Source organism: Notamacropus eugenii, chromosome 5 (genome assembly GCF_028372415.1).
Source record: "Notamacropus eugenii isolate mMacEug1 chromosome 5, mMacEug1.pri_v2, whole genome shotgun sequence".
In the NCBI taxonomy this organism is placed as follows: domain Eukaryota; kingdom Metazoa; phylum Chordata; class Mammalia; order Diprotodontia; family Macropodidae; genus Notamacropus; species Notamacropus eugenii.
Genome location: NC_092876.1, coordinates 205,333,453 through 205,355,490, shown reverse-complemented (window position 1 = coordinate 205,355,490; position 22,038 = coordinate 205,333,453). Strand labels below are relative to the sequence as shown.

Here is a 22,038-nt window from a genome sequence, read left to right as displayed (position 1 = left end):
CAAATAAAAAACAAAGATACAATATTTTTTTCATGGCCTCAATTTTCTGATTTTATTCTCCTTAGCTGGTCTCTAAATCATACTATAGCTCTGGTGAACAAGTTAACATTCATTCTGGGATTATAGTTTAGTATTTCATATACTGAGGTTTCTTGCACCTTTGAAATGGGCTAGCAGGTAATTACCTAGATCTATCATAGGCCGTGAAATAGGGCATTACTCCTTTATGCCAAAGTCATGTGACTTATGCTCACTCAATATATCCAGATTCAGGAGGAGGGGAGACTTGTGGGTAAGTGGCTACTCAGAGCTGTTTTTATTTTGTACATGTACATATATGCTGTGTGTATGTACATACATATCCATAAATCTGTACACCTTTTTATAATGAATTGGTGATGTCCAGAAGAGAGACAGAGCTGAGGAAGAGAAGAGCCCTAGGGAGTTAGCTCTTACTCAGTTGACATTTTTACTAAGTGAGCTGGAATGACAAACCATCAAGGACACTGGTAGGCCAGGATCAGCATCTTTTCTCTTTAATGAATAGTGGCTAGCAACAGCACTTGGTGGTTAAATACAGATTAAAAAAAAAACAAAGCACTGAACCACAGACAGCTGAAGTGACTAGCTCATGACTGTAACTAGTAAACATCAGAGCCCAGAATTCTAACCCAGATCTTCTAACTCCAAGTCCCCTCACACTACCTACTGCCAATAAATGATTATTGAATTGATCAGAGAAAGGTCCTGCTGTGATCAGGTCACCCTTCCCTCCTCTAGCCTGCGGAGGACTTGTTTGTTCATTGATGTCTGTGGGAACTTTCACAGAATTATAGAAGCCCAGAATTAAAGTGGACATGAACCCATAGCATCTGAGCAACTCAAAAGGACTTGAGCAGTTCCTGCTTCTCCAACATGAGGGTGGAATGAATCTTGGAGGCTGGAGCCTAGTAGGAAGAGAAAAGCAACTTTGAAAAATTTTTTTAAGAATTTATTTTTAGTTTGGAATTGCCTCTGTCTAACCCTTCCCCCACCAATTGAAAAGGCAAGAAAGACGAGGTAGAGGAATAATGAAATAGGTAGATCCAGAAGGGTCAAGTGATCATGATGCCAGGTGAATGTAAAACAGGGCATTTTTTATTTGATCCAAAGGTAATAGCTACTCAAGTTTATTCAATAGGGAGATGACGTGGTTAGACTTGTGCCTTAAGAAGATAGTTTTGATGGCTGAGAAAAAAGGACCAGAGTGAGAAGAGAACTGAGTCAGGGGGACCAACCAATAAGGTGAACAAATCCTGCACCAGGTGGCCATATCAAGAGGAGACAATAGTGCAAATATGAAAGATGAGGAGAAGGTAGAAACAACGGAATTTGGCAACAGATTGGTGGGGTGTGAATGAGGTGTTAAAGGTGACATCTAGGTCATTGGGAGGATGGTGATGCCACTGACAATAATAATAAGGAAGAAAGTGGGAAGAATTTAGGAGAGGGAAGTTAAGGAGTGCTGTTTTGACATTTTGAATTTAAGATATCTGTGGGACATCCAGTTCAAGATGTCCAATAGGAAGTAGTCCAATTGGGCATGTAAGACTGGAGGGAAAGAGAAAGAGGTTAGGACTAAAAAGACCTGAGAATTCTCTGCATTGAGACAATATTTGAACCTATGAAAGTTGATGGGATTGCCAAGGCAAATAATATAGGGGGGAAAAAAGAGAGGGTCCAGGATAGAGCTTTGGTGGGTACATGGGGGAATGGACACCCATAGACACCAGCCTGACAGGATGAAGAGGAGACTGAAAAAGAGTGATCAGACAGGAGGCAGTAGGAGAATAAGGAGAGAAAAGTGTTGGAGAAACCTAGAGAGAAAACAGTACCCTGGATCTATAGTGTCAAAGGAGGCTGAGAGGTACGATGAGATGAGGACTTTGAAAAGGCCATTAGATTTGAAAAATAAGAGATCATTGATAACTTTGGAGAGAGTAGTTTCAGTTGAATGATGAGGTTGGAACCCAGATGGAAGAGTTGAGAAGAAAGTGAGAGAAGGCAGTGGAGGCAGGCACTCATTGTAGGCAGCTTTCTCAAGGTTGTAAGGCATAGCGAGTTAAGAGACATAAAGAATAATAGCTGGCAGGAGGGATGGATGTGTGAGAATATTTTTTAGGATGGGAGAGATGTGGGCTTGGAGGCAGAGTTGCTGTAATTGACTTGACCCTCCATCCAGGGCTTCTGTCACCCATGTGACCTCCTGACAGGTACCTGTTATAGCAAACCTCCCCACCCTCATTACAACACAACCTCTGTAAAAGGAGACAAAGAGAAGGCCCACCCCTTCTCCCTAAGATGTCTTCTGCTGGGTTGGTATAGGGAGGAACACTCCTAGCAATTGCTTCTAGTGGCAGATTTTGGCTGCATCTCCCCTTAAAGCTGGCAGGTACAGCTCATCATCTCCATCAGCAGACATGCTACTGAATTCCAACAAAAGCCATAGTGGTTCAGAGCTCTTTGAAGAAACCCATGCAAAAGATCTTGGACTGAAGGAAGGTAGTAAGGATGTGCAGTCCTGTCTGTGGCACATACTGATTGTATGAATAGTGGGTGCTTCTCAGCAGCCTCCATCACCTGTTTAAGACTATAAACTCAATAGAAAATAGTGGCCCACATTGGTATAGAGAATTTCCTCACCAGGGAGTTCCCTGTACCAGTGAGATGACAGGTTGTCTGTAACAGCTGAACTATGCTGAACTGGTGAGAAGGCAGGTGTCAATCTTACTCTCCTCTTCCCTTCCATTTTCCCTTCCCTTTCTCTTTCCCTGCACAAGGGTCATGCTAACCCCTATATCATTCCAGTTTCAGTGTATGTGCTGCCAAAGCTAGCACTCAATGGCTTCCTTTTTTTAGCTCTGAGATCCCATGCAAAGACTGTTCTGGCAGAATACCGTGGTTTTAAAGTTTTCTTTCTCCCTTTCTTGCCAAAGCCTCTCAGTGGTATTGTAACAACACACATGGAGATTATCAACGTGAATAGTTAACAGCTTTATCAGCGTTGCCTTCTTAAGAGGTAAAGTGAACTTTTATGCAAAAGAGTACATGAACTTCAGAAAAACAAGGCTGAACCTCCCAAGGAGGTCTTGAGATAGGACCCCACTGAGTCAGGAGGGAGGCAACAGACTGTGTTGGAGTGGTTCTATCCAATCCCCTATTCCAGATCTGCCTAACTTTTTTCCTGTGTACCCTTTTTGTGGAGTTTGTGAATAAACTTCTTTTCATCTTTAATGTTCCTTACTCATTCCTGCAGTCTTTTCAGCCCTTCACTGAGAACAGGCTCCCTCCTGATTTCATAACTTTGCTTAACATCTTTCTCAATACTAGTTACTTTTTCTCACATACCATCCCACATTAACTCACTGGTCACAATGAAAGTCAGAATACTCTGCTCCCTAGTACCATTTCCAGACTCTCCATTTATCACCTTTACTAAGCAACCTCTTCTCCTTTAAGGTTCATACTAGTCAAATTTATCACTTAATCAAAGTCTTTGTGGCCATTATCTATTTAACCCCCCACCCCGTATGTTCTTATGCCTTCCTCAATAAATACAGCACCTAACTCACAGTCTTTCTTTTCTTCTCTGTCTCCTGATCTTGTATGAGAGAACTTCACTTTAATATTGATGTGCCCTCAAATACTCTTAACTTCTGAGTTTCTGAATCTACTCAGTATCCATGACATCCATTCTATCTCAACCACATATTAATCTTGCCATCTATCCACAAGTTTTCTACCTTAGCCTCTTGGTTAATTCTACGCCAGTCTCTACTCCAGAATTCCTTACCTTGTATGCTTTGGGAATTTCCAACCTGGATCAGTCCCAGAGTTTATTTTACCAGAGCACTATCCATATACTGTTGAACGGGAGCTATGGGAAATCACAAAACCATGCCGATTGGGTCCACTACAAATATAAATGATCTAATCTCACCTTGGCCCTCAACTGGGGGCAAAGTAAATATTGCATTTCTCCCTAATCAATTGACTCACTCACCATAGTGGCTGTTCCAAATCTTCTCATCTTTCCTCAAGCCTCCCACACTACCCCCACTCCTACACATTTAACCAAAGACCCTGACTCATAACTTCAAAGAAAAAATGTAGGCCCTTCACTGAAAGTTCTCCTTTTCCCTCCTCTCTTCATCTCACATGATTTAGATATCTTTCCCCGTTATCTTTTTGTAATTATTTTCAATTAAAAATTTGTTTTTTCTACCTAATGTCCCCATTTAAAAAGAATGAAAAGCAATTTGTGACAAATAGCTATAGTCATGCAACACTGGTTCTTGTATTGGCTATTCCCCCAATGTACATGCCTCAATATGCACCTTTCATCACTTCTCTGTCAGGAATAGCACTTTCAAATGAGTCTTTGGATTCGTGGCTGATCATGGTGTTGGATCAGACTTCTTAAGTCTTTCAAAGTTGTTTGTCTTTAAATTTCTCCAGATTTCTCTGATATTGCCCTTTTCATCTTTTTTCATTGCATAATAATATCTCATTACATTAATATATAATTATTTATCCAGCCACTCCCCAGTTGACAGAAGAACTTTTATGAGTTTTTTGTACTTGAGTCCTTTTCTTTGTCCTTTGATCTCTTTGGGCTGTAAACCTAGTTAGTGGATTAGAGGGCTATTTGAGCATAGTTCTGTATTGCTACAACTCCACTAATAGTGCATTAATGTACTTGTTTTCTCACAGCCCCTTCAACATTTGTTGTAATTTTTAATTTTCCTCTTTCATCAACTTTGTCAATTTTTATGATCCTGTGAGTACTTAATTGTAGATGGTGTTGGGACAAACTTTGTATATGTTGAGTTTATTTGTTATGGCTGGGTAAATGTTGGCCTCTGTCAGTCAAGAGTAATTTAGTTATTAATAACTAGAAAATTTTAATAATTTGTACTATTATTGACAACAATAGCTGATTCTTTCAGAATTCACAACAAGCTTTGTGAACATCTCATTTGATCTTCACAATTCTGTGAAGTAGGGCTAATATCATCTCCATTGGCTTAGAAAGTTTGAGGGCTTATCCATGATCAAAAAAAGAGCCTAGATGTCATCTTTAATGAAATTATCAAAGAAAACTGCCCTCATATTCTAGAACCAGAGGGTAAAATAAACATTGAAAGAATCCACCGATCACCTCCCGAAAGAGATCCAAAAAGAACAGCTCCTAGGAATATTGTAGCCAAATTCCAGAGTTTTCAGGTCAAGGAGAAAATATTGCAAGCAGCCAGAAAGAAACAGTTCAGGTATTGTGGAAATACAATCAGGATAACACAAGATCTAGCAGCTTCTACATTAAGGGATCGAAGGGCTTGGAATATGATATTCCAGAAGTCAAATGACCTAGGATTAAAACCAAGAGTCACCTAGCCAGCAAACTGAGCATAATTCTTCAGGGGAAAAAATGGTCATTCAGTGAAATAGAGGACTTTCAAGCATTCTTGATGAAAAGACCAGAACTGAATAGAAAATTTGACTTTCAATCACAAGAATCAAGAGAAGCATGAAAAGGTAAACATGAAGGAGAAATCATAAGGGAGTTACTAAAGTTGAACTGTTTACATTCCTACATGGAAAGATCATATTTGTAACTCTTGAAACTTTTCTTAGTATTTGGGTAGTTGGAGGGATTACACACACACACACACACACACACACACACACACACACACACACACAGGGCACAAGGTGAGTTGAATAGGAAGGGATATCTAAAAAAATAAAGGAGGGAGAGAGGAATATATTGGGAGGAGAAAGGGAGAAATGAAATGGGGCAAATTATCTCTCATAAAGGAGGCAAGACAAAGCCTTTTCAATGGAGGGGAAAAGAGAGGAGGTGAGAGAAAAAGTGAAGCTTACTCTCATCACATTTGGCTTAAGGAGGGAATAACACGCACATTCAATTTGGTATGAAAACCTATCCTACACTACAGGCAAGTAGGGGAGAAGGGGAAAAGGGTGGGGGATGATAGAAGGGCAAATGGGAGGAGGGAACAATCAAAAGTAAACACTTTAGGGGAGGGACAAGGTCTAAAGAGAGAATAGAATAAATAGGGGGCAGGATAGGATGGAGGGAAATATAGTTAGTCTTACACAACATGACTGTTATGGAAGTCTTCAGCAAAGCTACACATATATGGCCTATATTGAATTGCTTGCCTTCACAGTGGGGATGGGTGAGGAGGGAGGAAGAGAAAGAAGTTGGAACTCAAAGTTTAAGGAATGAATGTTGAGAATTGTTTTTGCATGCAACTGGGAAATAAGAAATATACGTAATGGGGTATAGAATATCTATCTTGTCCTACAAGAAAAGAGAGAAGATGGGGATAAGGGAAGGGAAGGTGTGTGATTAAAGGGAGGGCAGATTGGGGGAAGGGGCAATCAGAATGCACGGTATTTTGGGGTGGGGGAGGGGAGAAATGGGGAGAAAATTTGGAACTCAAAATCTTGTGGAGATGAATATTGAAAACAAAAAATAAATTAAAAAAAAAGTTTGAGGGCTTGCCCAGCTAGTTTGAGCAAGTCTGGCATGTCTAAGTCAAGATTTGAACTTGGTTTTAGTGATTTCAAGTCCAGTATGCTATCTAACATGCAATGTTGCTTACCTTATACATACTAGGTACTCAGTGAATGTCAGTTGATGTTAGATAATAGTAAATAGAATGGGTAGAGGGTCATATTTAATGGGCCATACGTAATGTATCCTACCAGACATTTCTTATTCTTTGTCTTTAAGGAAAGGAGAGTTTGGGAACTGTCCAATACATGATTGGAGGGGTAGAATATAAGGGATATCTGTAATCATGCTAATAGGATAGAGGAAGGTACCATCTTTTATTTTCCAGAATCCCCACTATCTCTGTTGGCTAATGAGATAAAAAACAGAAAGGAAAAGGACCTATATGTACAAAAATATTTTTAGCAGCTCTTTTAGTGGTGGCAAAGAATTTGAAATTGAAGGGATGTCCATTGGTTAGGGCATGGCTGGTATATGGTTATGATGGAAAACTATTGTGCTATAAGAAAAGATGAGCAGGATCTTCTTAGAAAAACCTACAAAGACTTACATGAAGTGTTGTAAAATGAAATGAGAACCAGGAGGACGATGTATACAGTAACAGCAACTATGAATGACTTAGCTATTCTCAGCACTACCGTGATCCAAGACTTCTCCCCTGCTGCCATCCCCAACTTGGAAACTCTATGAAGTAATGAATCCACTAGGTGTCAGCCACAGGACAGAACAAAACCCCTGAGGTTTCTCTTCCAAGTTGCCGTTGATAATTTTCTGTGGCAGAAATATTGGAATTCTGTGTGTTCATCTTTAAGCCGAGAGATTAATAATCTGAATAATGAAGGTGTGAGGGGCAGCATGTTGTGCTGGAGCACTGGACTCTAGGGATCAGGGGATCTGGATACTTTTTCTAACTTAATTGTGTGACCGTGACCAAATCTAGAGTCAAAGGAGTTAGACGAACTGAGTTGGAATCCTAGCTCAGCTACTTATTATGCGACCTTGAGTAAGTTATCTCATTGGTCCTCAGTTTTGTCATCTGTAAAATGAGAAAATTGGACTATGTGACTTCTAGGGAACCCCTCCAGCAATAACTCTTAAATTGCTTCAATTTTCCAAGCCAGAGTTTCTCTGGGAAATGAGGGAGCATAAAAATGTTTTGTAAATTTGAAAGCAATATTTGTTAGTGATTATTTTTATTGGACTTGATGGTCTAAGGTCCTTTCCAGCTTTCTCTAGCACCCACTCTGGCTTGTTTGACAGGGTTGCTGTCTTAATCCAAACAAGGGAAGTATGGAAAAAGTCTCTCATTTTAAAAACTTGAGGTGTGCAAATAAGGGGTAAGGGAATAATATGAGATTTCTCTCCACATCCCCTGCTATGAACATTTAGTGTGTAAATCACTTCTGATTGATTGATGGTCCCTTTCCCTGACACAGAAGGAAAATCCCCTCAGTGCTCTCAAAACTGAGTTTGTATACTGATTTGTGTACGTGGATCAACCTAGGTGCTATTCATCCCTGACATTGGCAGAATGTTTGATGAAAAGTTCTTACTGTCTTGTCAGCAAGGCCCAAACTGTATTCCATAAACAGCCAAGTCTGGAACAATAGTAAGAGAAGCCCCCTTAGCTGAGAAATCATTTAAAAAAGGGAGTAGCCCAAGAAACTGGCTGCATTAGCCTTTTCCCAGGTCACTTGATAAAAGATGTTTTCTATCTTGGCATGGAGTTTGCTTCTTAAAATTGACACTGGGTTTGCATTCTACCTTAACTATTTATTGTCTTTACTTCTTGGAACCTAATCTATAAAATGAGATGCCTTCCAGTTTTAAACCAATGAGCTTTATGATAAGGGAAAGGATTTGACACCTCCCCAGCCCCAATCAGCACATTCGATAGGCTTTTAAAAAGTGTAAACAAGATTGTCTACATGCTCTCATCTCTTTACAAGGTCTTTTTTAATTGGGTCAAGAAGGGAATGTGGTTGGGGCTAACCAAATTAAAGGAGCTAATAAATAGCAGGGTAAAAAATTTTTGTAGTAGTCCTAGCTGGGAGGACTCCAGGTTTAGACGGGATCATTCTTGGGAGTTGGGGGGGTATTTTTCTACCTTTCCCTCTTCCTCCCCTCCCATCTCTCCTTTCCCCAACCCCCTCCATTTACTACATATTGGTGAGAATGGGCCAATAGCAGACATGTCAGCTACTAAGGAGCAATACGAACACAGAGAAAGTTACTCAAGGGAGGAAGCAACATCAAGGAGTATGTTACATTGAGGTAGAGAAAAGTATCTGTTTTGTATGCCCCAGCCCCCCCCCAGCACAGAGCTGCACCTAAGGAGAGTTTTGTGAAGATACTACAAAGGGATAAAAGGGATTTCAGGAACCAGAAGACATTAGTTACCACCTGTTTCTGACGATATGCCTCACTGCCTAAGGACCTCACTCTTGAAGTTAGTTATCCCTTTCACATCACAACTTTCCCCATTGCTAGCAAACATAACAAATGAGAATTTGGGGGGAGTTTTGCGGAAGCCACAGGGGACACAGGAAGGCCAGCAGGTGACACAGAAAAATTTAGAAACTCAGGAATGCATAAAATACATGTATAATATTGTATAACATCAACATATTTTATCTTTTAATTCCATAATAATTCAGACTTCTTCTGTGGTATGAAGGGAAGGTCAAAAAGTTTTATGTATATTTTCCAGGTTGCAGGTGGTGCCACACCCTTAATCCCATGATGTGGAAGGCATAACTAGTTTCTTCAAGGACCTTGCAAGGGAAAGTACTAATCTGGGGAAAAAACTCTTTTTAATAGTTACAGCTTTTGTTATGCTTTCTCAACAAATTTTTCTTTTTGCTAAAAGGTAATTGTCACTGGCAGTTGTCAATGGTTGGGTCTTAGGAGTAACGACACTAGAGCCCCAGCTTCTTAAAGTTATTCCCTGAGCTCTGAGAATAGCAAGTAGGAGTCAGGAAAGCTCATCAGCCAAAATTCGAATCCACCTTAGATACTTACTAGCTGTGTGACCCTGGGCAAGTCACTTAACCCTGTTTGCCTCAATTTCCTCATCTGTAACATGAGCTGGAGAAGGACATGGCAAACCACTCCAATATCTTTGCCAGGAAAACCCTAAATGGGGTCATAAGAGTCAGACAAGACTGAAATGAACAAAGAACAAAAAAGCTGCTTTTTGGAGGATCTAACCTGCCAGCCTAAGTTTGGGAGAGTGGGTGGGTGGGGGAATTTACACTGTGACTCTTAGGGTTTGGGTAGGGGGTAACTCTCAGTCTACCACTTGACTGACTGACTGCTAACATTTTCCCCCCACTATTTAAGATACCCAGTTGTGGTTCCTTATTTAACCAGCCAATCATGCTCTTCCCTCTTGACCCAATTAAAGAGGAGCTCACACATGATAAGGGGATCATAGTACATTACATATTTAAAAAACCTAATTATGTGTGATGCTTGAGGTAGTGATGTCTTATCCCTTTCCTTAAAATTCCTTAAGGAATTCAGTCAGTGTCTTTTCCTAACTAACTTGGGCTGTTTTAAATAACTTGAGAAACTGGCTGACACTGTGCAGTCACAATGACTGTAGAAACGTTATGACTTGGCCACTTTGCCTGGAGAATCATCTGTGACAAAATTGGGTTGGGACTGAACTGTAAACTGCTCATCCTGGGAGTTCTTTTCACTGAGTCTTCCTTTAACAGACTGGACTGGTGCATGTAGCTTTGCTGCTTTGCTCTCTTCAGCAGTCCGATGCCCTGGTGCTGAACAGGCCTCTTTTGTGCTTGTCCCTGGTACCCCCTTATGGGGGAAGTCTGCCTCATAATTGGGAGATTGTGCTGTAGCTGCTTGAGTGCATCCTGAGTGTTCCTGTACACTGGGCTCCTGATTGCTCATTGCTCAACTACTCTGTAAGCTACAAACAGCATGTATGAGCACATACATACATACATACATACACACACACACACACACACACACATATATATATATGTATATATATATATATATATATACATATACAGAGAGAGAGAGAGAGAGAGAGAGAGAGAGAGAGAGAGAGGAGAGAGAACGAGAGCGAATCACTCTGGTCAATGCTGGTCCAAATCTCTGCCATATGGTCCAGGACAACTGCTTACATTTCAGTGAATTACTACATCTCATCAGAAGGAGGAATTCAGTTTCTTAAGGCTGTATAACATTATTATCAATGCATGTCAGTGAAATGCTTAATGAAATATGAAACAATCAGTGAATTCTTTGCATATTTTATTTTTCTTTTTTGATTTCCAACTCACACACATCTGGCATATTTTACATCTTTGCAATAAAACATGGTTACAATAGCTTAAGGAATTTATATATCCAAAATATTTCACCATGGTCTCAAGATGAAATGGACTTGTCTTCCAGATGTTCAGTATTCTCCCAATTCTAAGCTACAAAACTCAAATATTGCTTACAGACTGGTGATGAATAACTTAATCGTTACTTTGATTCCCCATGATTTCAGAATCTCATAAATACAAACAACAGTGAGGAAGGAGTTCAGTGCTAAACTTACTAATACAAGGTGGGGAACATAAGTAATCACAGCAATAAATAATGATATGTTTCTGGTGCAAAGTGCCAATACAAAGAATCCATTATCTTGTTTTATCTTTTAAATAAATGACTGCAAGTGAGTGTAAATTCTGAGAAAATTACATTCCTGTTACATGCCTCATAGCCCTACTGACACAATATGTACATCTATGACAATACGTCACCAAATATACAAAGAAGAAACATGAAGTAAGGTGTATGTACCCCTGGGTGTATAACTTGATCAGTACAACGTATGGAAAATAATTTGATAGCCATTGTTTAATATCAGAAAAGATGAAATGCCTTAGGCTGAGAATGTGGATTTAGATGAAAATTTCATAAGAACTTAAAAAAAAAATTCAGTCATTACAATGAGGTCCAACTTGTTTTGAAAAAACCAAGCTATTTGAAGAAATAAAGAGAAAAATGTGACTCTCTAATCCCCCAACAAAGCCAACAGGCTGACTCCAGAAGTATAGCACTCTTGACACATTATGATGGGGAGTCATAGAAGTACTAGGGAACTGAACAAGCATGACTCCTGCTTATACAATGAAAACCAGAACCGTACCCTATGCCCCCGTTTTGCTTGGTCTTCAAATTAAGAAGGAAAGGATTTAATTTTCATTGTATAAAATGGCAAATGATGACAATATCCAAATGCTTTATGAGCAAAACTTCACTTAGAAGGGATGGATTTAGGTTTCTAAGTGTGAACCATGTTTTTGTGAGAATGTCAAAAGTTACTGATTGAGTCCAAATTCAACCCTTTAACACAAGCTGTGCCCTCAGACAAAGCTCCAGTTTAATTTGTGTGAACACACCTGTTCCATCAAGACACTGGGTTTAAAGTACATGCAAGTTGTAACTCCACAATAAAATTAAGAAACGTTTTGTTCTTTATACAAGGTTTTACTTTTACAAAAGTATCCCTTTAAAGTTAAGATGCATCTGATGTACAAAGTATCAAACGTATTTTTTTTTCTCAGCTTGAAAAAAGGCTGGAAATGGGATGTAGATTAGGTTCCTAGCGTAAGCATTGTAACAACTGGACACAAGGTTCCTCAGAATTTTCAAAAGTCTCTTGTGACGGTCCTACAACCTTTTCTCAATAAACAACAATATATGAAATAATTACCAAAACATCTCCTAATTCATATAATTTACATGATACAAGCTTGCTTGGTAGCAGCTGGTGTTCGGTTGTGAAAAAACACACAAAGTAAAATGGTTGCTTACTACAATGTACAGCTATTGCTGGGTGTAATGGAATGTACAACGGAGGCCAATGGAGACGTGTTTTTCCACCAGAGATAACGTCCTTCATTGTAGCACTTGTGCTCTCAGCTTTCACTTAGATTTCAGTTCTCCATGCATCTTCAGTATCTGTTTTGATGCTCATAATGCCATCGATTAAAATCTATATTAAAAGCTACAATGCTACCAGAAGCCATGCCAGTTATCAGTGTCCTGGAAAAGCAGAGATTATTTGTTAAGTGTTTGTTTGCACCAATATTCAGACACATTAGGGATTTTGCCACTTTACAGCAAAATCTCATTTATTCAGGATCACATTAACTTGAAATATACAACAATTTAAGATGGGGTTAAAATGCATACTGTGATGAAGACAAGGGGATAGTCTCAACAAGTCCAGATTTAAAAAACAAAATCTTATGACATATTTGAGCTGAAGAAACCTGGGAATGCCAGAACACAGAATTAGACCTTAGAGATCATTCTAGTCTAGCTCCCTTGATGAGGATTCTGAAGCTCTTCCAGAAAGGTCAGGTGACCTTTACTTGAGGTCATACCACTAGTTTGGACCTTTTGTAGTCTCTCCCATTAGACAGTGATATCCCTGAGAACTGGGACTTTTTTTTTTTTTTTTTAGAGTGCTTAGCACATAGTAGGCACTTAAATGCTTACTGACTGACTAAAGGAGATCATTAACCTCATTAACTAGACACAGCCCTTCTCTGTCCTCAGGGATAGGAAACTATCTTCAGGAGGCGGGGCTGAAATCAGACCAAAATGTAGGAGAATGAAGGAATAGAGAAATGCCTCCCCGGCTCAATCCTGTGCCCCAATCAGTACCACACCATAACACTTAATCCCATGGAAACCTCCCCTCTCCCTCATATATGCACTCATACCATGAACTCTTGACCTAGGGGATGCTCAATCTTTCTCTCAATAAATTTCTTATTTCAGCAATTGCAATATTATATAAATACAGTTTTACCTAAAAACACAATAATTAGTGTAGAATTATGCGTCACATGAAGCCTGTTAGAATTATTTTTTATTTCTTAGGAAAAGCACTGAATTTGGAGTCAGGACTTAACTGTGAATCCTTTAGTGTTCTCTGAGGGCTTCCGCTCCCTCATATTTAAAATGAGGCAGTGGATTGGACCGGCTCTAGGGGTCTTTCTCAGTCTCAACCTATGACCCAAGTAACCTCCGAGCCATGAAATCAAGCTGCATTTTTTGTATCTCTAATATTCTATGTATTTTATGATGAACATAAGGTGCTAGATTTTTGCAAGTATGAATAATCTAATTGCCAATAGAGTTGCCATCACAAATCAAATCACAAATAAAAAAATGAAGAAAAGATTCTATCAAATAACAAATGAAATCCAAGTTTCCATTAAGCCTCTTAATTGCAGAGCCTGTTATTCATGTGATTCAGACATTTTTCTGGGCACCACGTCCCAAGCTAACACTGGTCTCTGCTTTACTGTAAATTCATCTTTCACTTAACATGAAGTACTGGGTGATGCTCATCTGAATCACTGAATTCAGAAAGCCAGATTCAATTCTAAGGGGTGGACATTTTAAAAAATTATTATGAACTTACTCTGTACAACCAAACTTATTAAACATTAAATTCAAAATAATTTACAATAAAGTATACGTAAACATATATATGTCAACAATAACTTATCTGTAGTACTTTAAATGTGAACAGCAGAGGTGGGGAACAAGTGTAAGAGTGAGGCTGTCAGTTCTGGGGCTTGGCCCTCCAAGCTGTTCAGCGTTCACATGGTTCTTTTTGATCCTCTTGCTTTTTTCCCCCAGTATTGTTCCTATGGTCATTTTCTCACCATTTACTTTCTCTTATGAAGGTACATTTTCATTCCCTCTGGAATGGTTCTTCCTCAGGGCATAAACTGCAGTAAAGCATACTAACAGCAGCATTTATGGAACTTACATTTGACTGGTTCATATGTGAAGGATCCTTTGCTTCAACTCTTAATAGACAGATTTCTTCTTTGCTGCAACTCACCTTTGATCATGGGACAAATCCATTGCCCTAATGCCAGCATCACATCCAGGATAAATATAAAGCTGTTTGAAGTCACAAGCCTGCCATACTTCCACAACTCCATTGTCTCCTCCAGTGACCAGGTTCTGTCCATCACTGCTCAGAAGGATGGCCTTCAGAAAGCACAGAAATCAAACAACTTTTTCTCAATATACAACAACATATGAAATTCCTCATGTTCTTACAAATAAGCAAAACTCATTGCTATGAAATTTTACTTTTTCCTTATAAGCAATAATATATGTATGAAGTATTCTTCCAAAGTGCTTTTTATGAGCATTTATATCATGTGAAGCTATGTAGAAAATACTATATCCATTTCTAATAAAATTAATGTTAAGTGACTTTTCCAAGTCTATGAAATCTGATTCTAAGGATTTTTACATGATGTTCATTAAAGTTCCCTTTAATTTACAGAGTCTATTGAAACAACTATTTTATTGTAATTTAATTGTTATTTTGTTTCTAATGAATATAGTTTCTTCTGAAGTTCTAGTGTAAAAATCTGAAGCTTACCCTGGTTGAATCATTGATCTCCATTTGAGCTAAAAGTTTCCCATTAATGCTGAAATTACTGAACCGTCCTCGTTCATAGTATATGATACAGTGGCCTTCACTGGACACAGAAATCAATCTAGGGAATAAGCAGTTTTCTGGTCCCTCCAGTGCTCTTAGCAAATCTCCCGTGATTGTATGTACAAGGCAAGGGCCTTCTGAAAGGGAAAAGAAAAGCAATATTCAGATACCAATGGTGATAACACACTATATATCTACTTGTACAAAATCTAGATAGTATAACTGTGCTCTGATTTATTATTATGAAAGCATAACAGAGAACAGTGGTTTATTAACTAAAATTAAGTAATGAAGTTGTAAAAGTTTTTCACAATAGTTTAAATGTTTTTGTATTTCAAAGCGTTTTTGGAATGTGAGTTCCTAGAAAGAGACCATGTTTTGCCTTTCCTTATATCCCCAACACTCAGCAAAGTTCTTGGTACACAGTAAGAGCTTAATAAATGCTTGTTGATGATACAGAATGGGGAAGGAAGGACCAAGAAATCACATATGCTTCTGAACACTCAAACATAAATGCAAGCCTGACTCTAGCTCACCAATACTAAAGATCGATATAGTGGGTTGAAATTACGTTTTGATAATCAAAAAGTACCACACAGAATTTATTAGTATACATTTTATACTGGCTAATAGTCTAAATGTTGGAACTAAGCAGCTGCTAAGCAGCAGAATTGATAGTAATTATAGCTGTTTGTTGGGAGTATAAAATTGAATGTAAAAATACCAAAAGAAAACTCTATTTTAAAAGATTTAAAATAACTTCTAACCTTTAGCACCACTGATAACAAGTCCCAGTTCTGCACAGACTGATACACAGACAACTTCATGGTCATGCCCTGTAAGGACAGCTCGTGGAGCAGGATAATCACCTGTAAAAACCAGAAACAGTTTGGCCATATAAACTAATGCTCAGAAATAAGCCTGTGATTTTTGGAAAGGTAGAAAACCTAAGTCTCCAATAGTAAGGTGAAATGCAGAATTCAGAATTAACCAGATAATGTTGCTTTAAGTTGACAATGGATAACAACTTTTTTCTTTATTATTGTAAATCCTGTGTGGAAATCTAACTCAATTTATCATTACATTAACATGGGGAAATAATGAAGCATCATCACTGGCAAACATTACCAAGCACTTTAGTGTTGCTATGCTAAGTGTTGGGGTACAAAGAAAAATTAAGAAACAGAAAGAAACAGATTTCAAATGTGCCCCACTGAGGTTTATACTCAAAGACAATGAACTGAACAAATCTGTGAAAAAAAATTACATGGACAATGTGCAGCAGTGACCAACTGATTATTAAACAGTACACTATATGATTTTAAATTTTATATTATACTGGTTTGCAAACTCTATGAATAGGAAAATAAATATGACCTCAGCAAAAAGCTGCTGAATGGAATCCTTCAGGCTCAATATAAGGATACACACATGTATGTATGTATGTACATATATACACGTATGTATGTGTGTATGTCATGCTATTCAGTGGTCTTAGAGTTAGTAAACCAGCAGCCCTGGGAAGCACAGGAACAGGTGTCACACACTTCAGCAATCATTTAAAATCTTCAGAAGTATCCCATCACTGTACCATCACAACTGATGAAGGCAGATGGAGGTGATGTCCCCCCATATCACTTCCACTCCAGATCACTTCCCCTGAGTAAGGATCTTCATCTGTGATGAAAATATGAGGGAAAGGGCTGACAGGCCCACATCGGAAAGCCCTTATATTTTGGCAGCTGGGACAGGAAGTGATGTTGACACTGCACATACATCACCTTGTCATCATTATCCAAAATGATAATAACATTTAATTTTTTACAAGAGCTTAGAAAATGAGTGCATCAAAAAGACAGCTTAGAAAAATATGAAAGTATTAAATACTACTATATAAAAAACTAAGACTTTTTGGTAAGAACTGATGTTGAAATTTCTAAAGAGTTGTTCATAGTTTCTACCACAGTAATCTTGGTTAATGGGACTAGAAATTATATCTAAAGAATTTTTCAGTTCTTTGATTCCTGAAAGAGAACAAAGGAAAATGCTACGCCAAGCCCTGACTGGCCGCTGGTGCTGCCATTCTGGAACAAGGAGACTGCCTCCCTTGATGATCCTTAGTGTTACGCCTGCATCTGTGGTCTCTGTGTACAGTGAAGAAAAATAATGCACCTGTCTTAAATGATCACATTTGTGTTTGCTCTTATATTTACATAAAATGGGCCTGAAGTTTGCTGCGTTTGATACCAGTCGGAGAGACTCAAAGTAGTCTATTTCTTCTTTTTTTCTAGGCTTCCATTTAAAAACACCATCATAGAAGGTCCCAGCACATTCTGAGTACACAATTTAGGATTATTAGGCAAGAATCAGCATGTGAGGGAGCCATATCCACATGAGTATAATCATGATTTGGTAAAGTTCGGAACTTTCATGTAATGATAAATGGACCCAGAATTAATTATTCATGTTGCACAACTTTTAGTGAAAATTCACTCGGGACAAAAATCAAATATGTATTTGCTGCCATTTCATATTTATTGCACAACTAACTATGCACTGAGCTTTCCAAATCTCTCACGTTTTTCTGTTTGACTTCTATTCATTTTGTAAGTTCACTGAGTGTGGATTAAGCACCTAATGGGATGCTTTATACAGTAAGCATCTAATATGTATTATTTGAAATCAACTGAATAGATGATATAAGGGACATGGAAACAAATGTCCTTTCTTAAGGCATAATTATAAGTACCACCTTCTCCTGAGGTCCTCTTTGCCAGTGCAATCCTGTACATTTAAAAGACAAACCAAGAGTCTGAAGTCACAGCATTTTCTTGGGCTCATTCCATTTGTAACAGTCTCAAGATAAGTCACATACGGAAGGAGTGTGCCACATAGCAAAATGATGTTCTTCATTTCGACAACTCCTATATGCTTAAGATCCCTGGAGAGATGATCTCTAAGTGGCACCAACTTTTGTACTATATTTTGCCCCTTTCCCTGCCACTTTATCAAAACCTAAACCGTATTTCGAGGCTTAGCTATATGGGAGGAGAGAAAGAGCAGAGCCAAACGGTGAGAAGCTGTACCTCCATCACCATTGTCTGATGGGTATGTAGCGAGACAAGATATTCCCCCCAAACCAGAATCTAGGTGTATGTAGGAAGAACCCAGGGAACATTAAGATATAATCTTCAGAGAGAAAGGAGAAGAAACATATATATTTATATTAAGATGGGAGAATCCTATTCCCAGAAGTAGAATAAAGGAGCATCAGTCAGTCAAAAACAAATATTTAGTAAGTACTAATTTTGTGTCAGACGACACAGTGCTAAGTGCTGGGGATACAAAGAAAGGAAAAGTCCTAGCAGGATGCGCGTTCTTTGTACATCAATGACTCTGAGACTCAAACAATGGCATCAGAATCATGACTACAATGTAAACGGAAATACCTTTTGTGTGAAAACACCACTTGAGATGATTAAGCCCCTAGAAAGCCAATAAATTTGGAATGAACATGTGCGGGATTATAACTTACCCTTCTCTAAGAAGCTTAAGTACTTTAGGAAAAACCAGGTTTGTATACCACATTTTGGACATTTTAAAAATAATCATTGGTCAGTTGAGAAAGTAGGTGGCCCTTATTAGGACAAGCTTCATTGGAGAAGGCAGGATGGAAAGAAAAGGAGAAACAAGGCTTTGTGAATGTTTAGTAGTGGGCGATAGGTTTGAGGGGCAGTGTTTAGTATTGAAAAGTAAACAATGGGAGTTAAGAGGAAGTATGGACTAAAGTTTTCTTATTTTCATGTAGGCTTCTTATTTTATGGTTTGAAAAACAAGGGAGTGAAAATACTTCTTTGAATAAGAACAGGAAGAGGAAAGGACCTAGTAGATTATAGATAACTCAACTGTTCATTCTCCATTTGAAGAGGACAAAAAATTTTCTTCTCTCAAAATTCTACTATGATTTAAAAATCATTTATATTATGAATATCTTATGAAGTTTATTGTAAATACTTTAAACAAAGCTCATCCTACTTTAAAAGTTTATTATACTTCAGGATATCAATGCAGGTTGAGTTTTGATTTTCAGTTCTCATGTTCTTTTAAATGTCCAGCCAAGAAGAAGCAATGTTAACCTGCATCTTTTGTGACTATCCTTTTGGAGACTACAGTATATAATGAGAAATGTCAAGTCCCAAGATCAATAAGATTTCAGACTCTAGGGATACAACAGGAATAGCATTGATCCTTTTAAAAAATACCAGTCAGAGGCAGAATGTAATATATTGCAAAGAGAGGCTCAAGAGGATAAATGGCTAAGTCCAACATTACCTACCTGACAAAAAATTCAATCAGCTTTTCATACAAGCTGCCTGCTCTCCTCTTCTTTCTTTCATGCAGGAGACTGCTTCCAATTAAAGTGTGCAAATTAATTTTTATCACTTTCAAATTAGTTTCTGAATTTGTGTAAAAGTCTGTTTCAGATGAAAGCATCTGTCCCTCACTTTTCTTCATTCTATCATCTAGTCAGGTATGTATTCCAAGCCTCCAAGATAATTTTCTGTGCTCAAAATCACAGATTTTTAAAGAGTGATATGATCTCAATAAAAGAGATCATAAAACATATAAATAAAACAGTTACAATCAAAGTGTAATGTATTTGAGGTAATCTTTGACTGTTACTTTTATGATCTGAAACTATTCTATATGCATTACTTTATTTATAAATTACCCCGATGAGTCAATATGGTAAGTTCTTAAAAATCATTTAAAGAAAGATTAGCAGAGCTGGTAATGGCAATTTAAAAGTCTCTGAGTTGAGATGCCTGAAATATTCACCAGAGGATTTAAGACACAACGGCAGACTACTTCTCTACTTACAAGACAGATATGCAAAAATGACTTTTTCCCCATAGGAAATAAAAAGAACTATCAGTATTTTTAAAATATAGAAAAATAAAAGAATGCAAACATAAAACCACACCACTGAGGTTTGCTTTTTAGAAATCTCATGATTTGTGCAGATAGGGTTAAGGAATAAATAAAATAATTTCACAATGCTAACGATTAGGGATCCTATGAAGGGGAATAAACAGGGAAGGGATTAAGCACTTCTATAGGGCCTATTATGTGTCAAGCTCTGTGCTAAGTGCTTTACAAATATTATTTTGCTTGATTTTCACAAAAACCCTGTGAGCTAGGTACTGCTATTATCCCTGTTTTATAGAGGTTAAGTGACTTGCTCAGGGTAACACGGCTAATAAGTGTCTGAGGCTGGATTTGAACTAAGGTCTTCCTGACTCCAGGCCCAGTGCACCAGCCATCATAATACCTAGCTGCCTAAGAATTTGCCTATTTGGCACATGATGAAATAGTCAGCCTCCATACTGAGACCTCAAATTAGGTTAGCTAATGGAAATCTGGGGTAGCCTGTCAGATGTTATTAAGATGAAAGATATTAATGTAGATATAGCTAGGGTCCCCGCACCCCTTTCATAATAACTTATTATGTCCAAATCTCTGACTTGTAGTTTGGCAAATAGGGTGTCCTTCTTCAATCTACACAGAAATTTTCCAAGTGTTTATATGGTTCAGAAGAAAAGTTAATTTGCCCAGAGTTTCGCCCTAATAGAGCTATCAATAAAGGGAAATTTTATACATATATATATGTATATATACGTATACATATATACATATATATATAAACTTAAATTATAAGCTGTTTGTATTCAGTGACTGTTTGTGCCAACACACCTGACAAGATCATTGTGAATGCAGTCGATTTATTCAATCTAATGTGACTTTTTAAAAAAACTTTGCTTGATGTTTTACTAATATAGACATTGTATATATTGATCTGGTCCTACGTGTATTTGAATCTACAATTACAGCATCTTAGAATTCTAGATCTAGGACTAGAAAGAACCTCAGGGGCTATCTATATCTAGTTGCCCCTTTTCCTGGGGAGTTAATGCCTGCTTGCCCATGACTACACAAGTAGTAATTCTCTGCGGTGAGATCTGAAGCCCTATCTATCCTCTGATTCTACAGGCAGTGATTTTCCATCGCACTCCACAGCTTTCCAAAGAGGCAATCCAGTCTCTCCTTTTTTCCCCTTGACCTTTCCTTCTGGGCACAGGGAAAGCTATTTACATTTCTTTGTTTTAAACATTTACTTTTGTATCTATAAATATGTTAACCACAGGATCTCTGACTGAGGATTCATACCTTAAAAAAGAGAAGGTATGAAGAACAAGAAGACCTATAGTAGAAAACTCATCTAAACAATGAGTTGGTAGAATGAGAAAGGTAAATTCAAGAGGTAAACCAATGTCTCAATTTAATCCATATTTTAGTTTGATTTAATTGTCCTAATGGCTAAAAAATGGTTGTACATGAAAATACAAATTTTAAAGAATCTTCAATATGAATCTGAGGAATGGCTTTATATGTTGTGAAAGCTCTTTAAATATTTGTTGACTATCAGATGTTAGATGGCAACAATTTATGATTCAGGCAATATATATTCAAATGAATAGATAATTTGCTTCCCAGCAGGAAAAGCATATTCCCCTTAAATTATAAATTTGCTTGTTCCATCCTGATTATTCTATGAAATGGTTTCTTACATTATAGACCATAAAATAGAGTAATAAGCTAAACATGATGATAACATTAAAGTTCAATAGAGATTTCTGTTCGAGTAAAATGGGACAGACTTAGGTATATGATGCAGATCCATAAACAGCTGCAGAATTTAAATGGGAAAAATAAATTCTCAGAAACAACAGTTTATGATATATAGATATAAAAGGTTATCTGGATGATCTGCTGTAATGATAGATATCTATATGTAATATACCACTATAAGAGTAACTTAATAAAACAGTAGCACTTTTAGTAAATATCCTGAACGCTTTAAACTACATTTCCAGATATTTACATA

At 37.8% G+C, this 22,038-nt stretch overlaps 1 protein-coding gene across 6 annotated transcripts in view; it reads right to left on the bottom strand.

Annotated features, from left to right (window-relative positions):
* Positions 1–10,850: 10,850 nt before the first annotated feature.
* Positions 10,851–22,038, bottom strand: part of NBEA (neurobeachin) — a 783,989-nt gene continuing 772,801 nt past the window's right edge. For all 6 annotated transcript variants that reach the window (XM_072611897.1, XM_072611896.1, XM_072611899.1 and 3 more), the window contains 4 exons: positions 15,860–15,961; positions 15,033–15,229; positions 14,478–14,629; positions 10,851–12,655 (listed from right to left, as the gene is read on the bottom strand). In XM_072611897.1, coding sequence (XP_072467998.1) covers positions 12,565–12,655; positions 14,478–14,629; positions 15,033–15,229; positions 15,860–15,961 — 542 coding nt within the window. In that variant the 3' untranslated portion in view covers positions 10,851–12,564. The remainder of the gene's footprint in view (positions 12,656–14,477; positions 14,630–15,032; positions 15,230–15,859; positions 15,962–22,038) is intronic.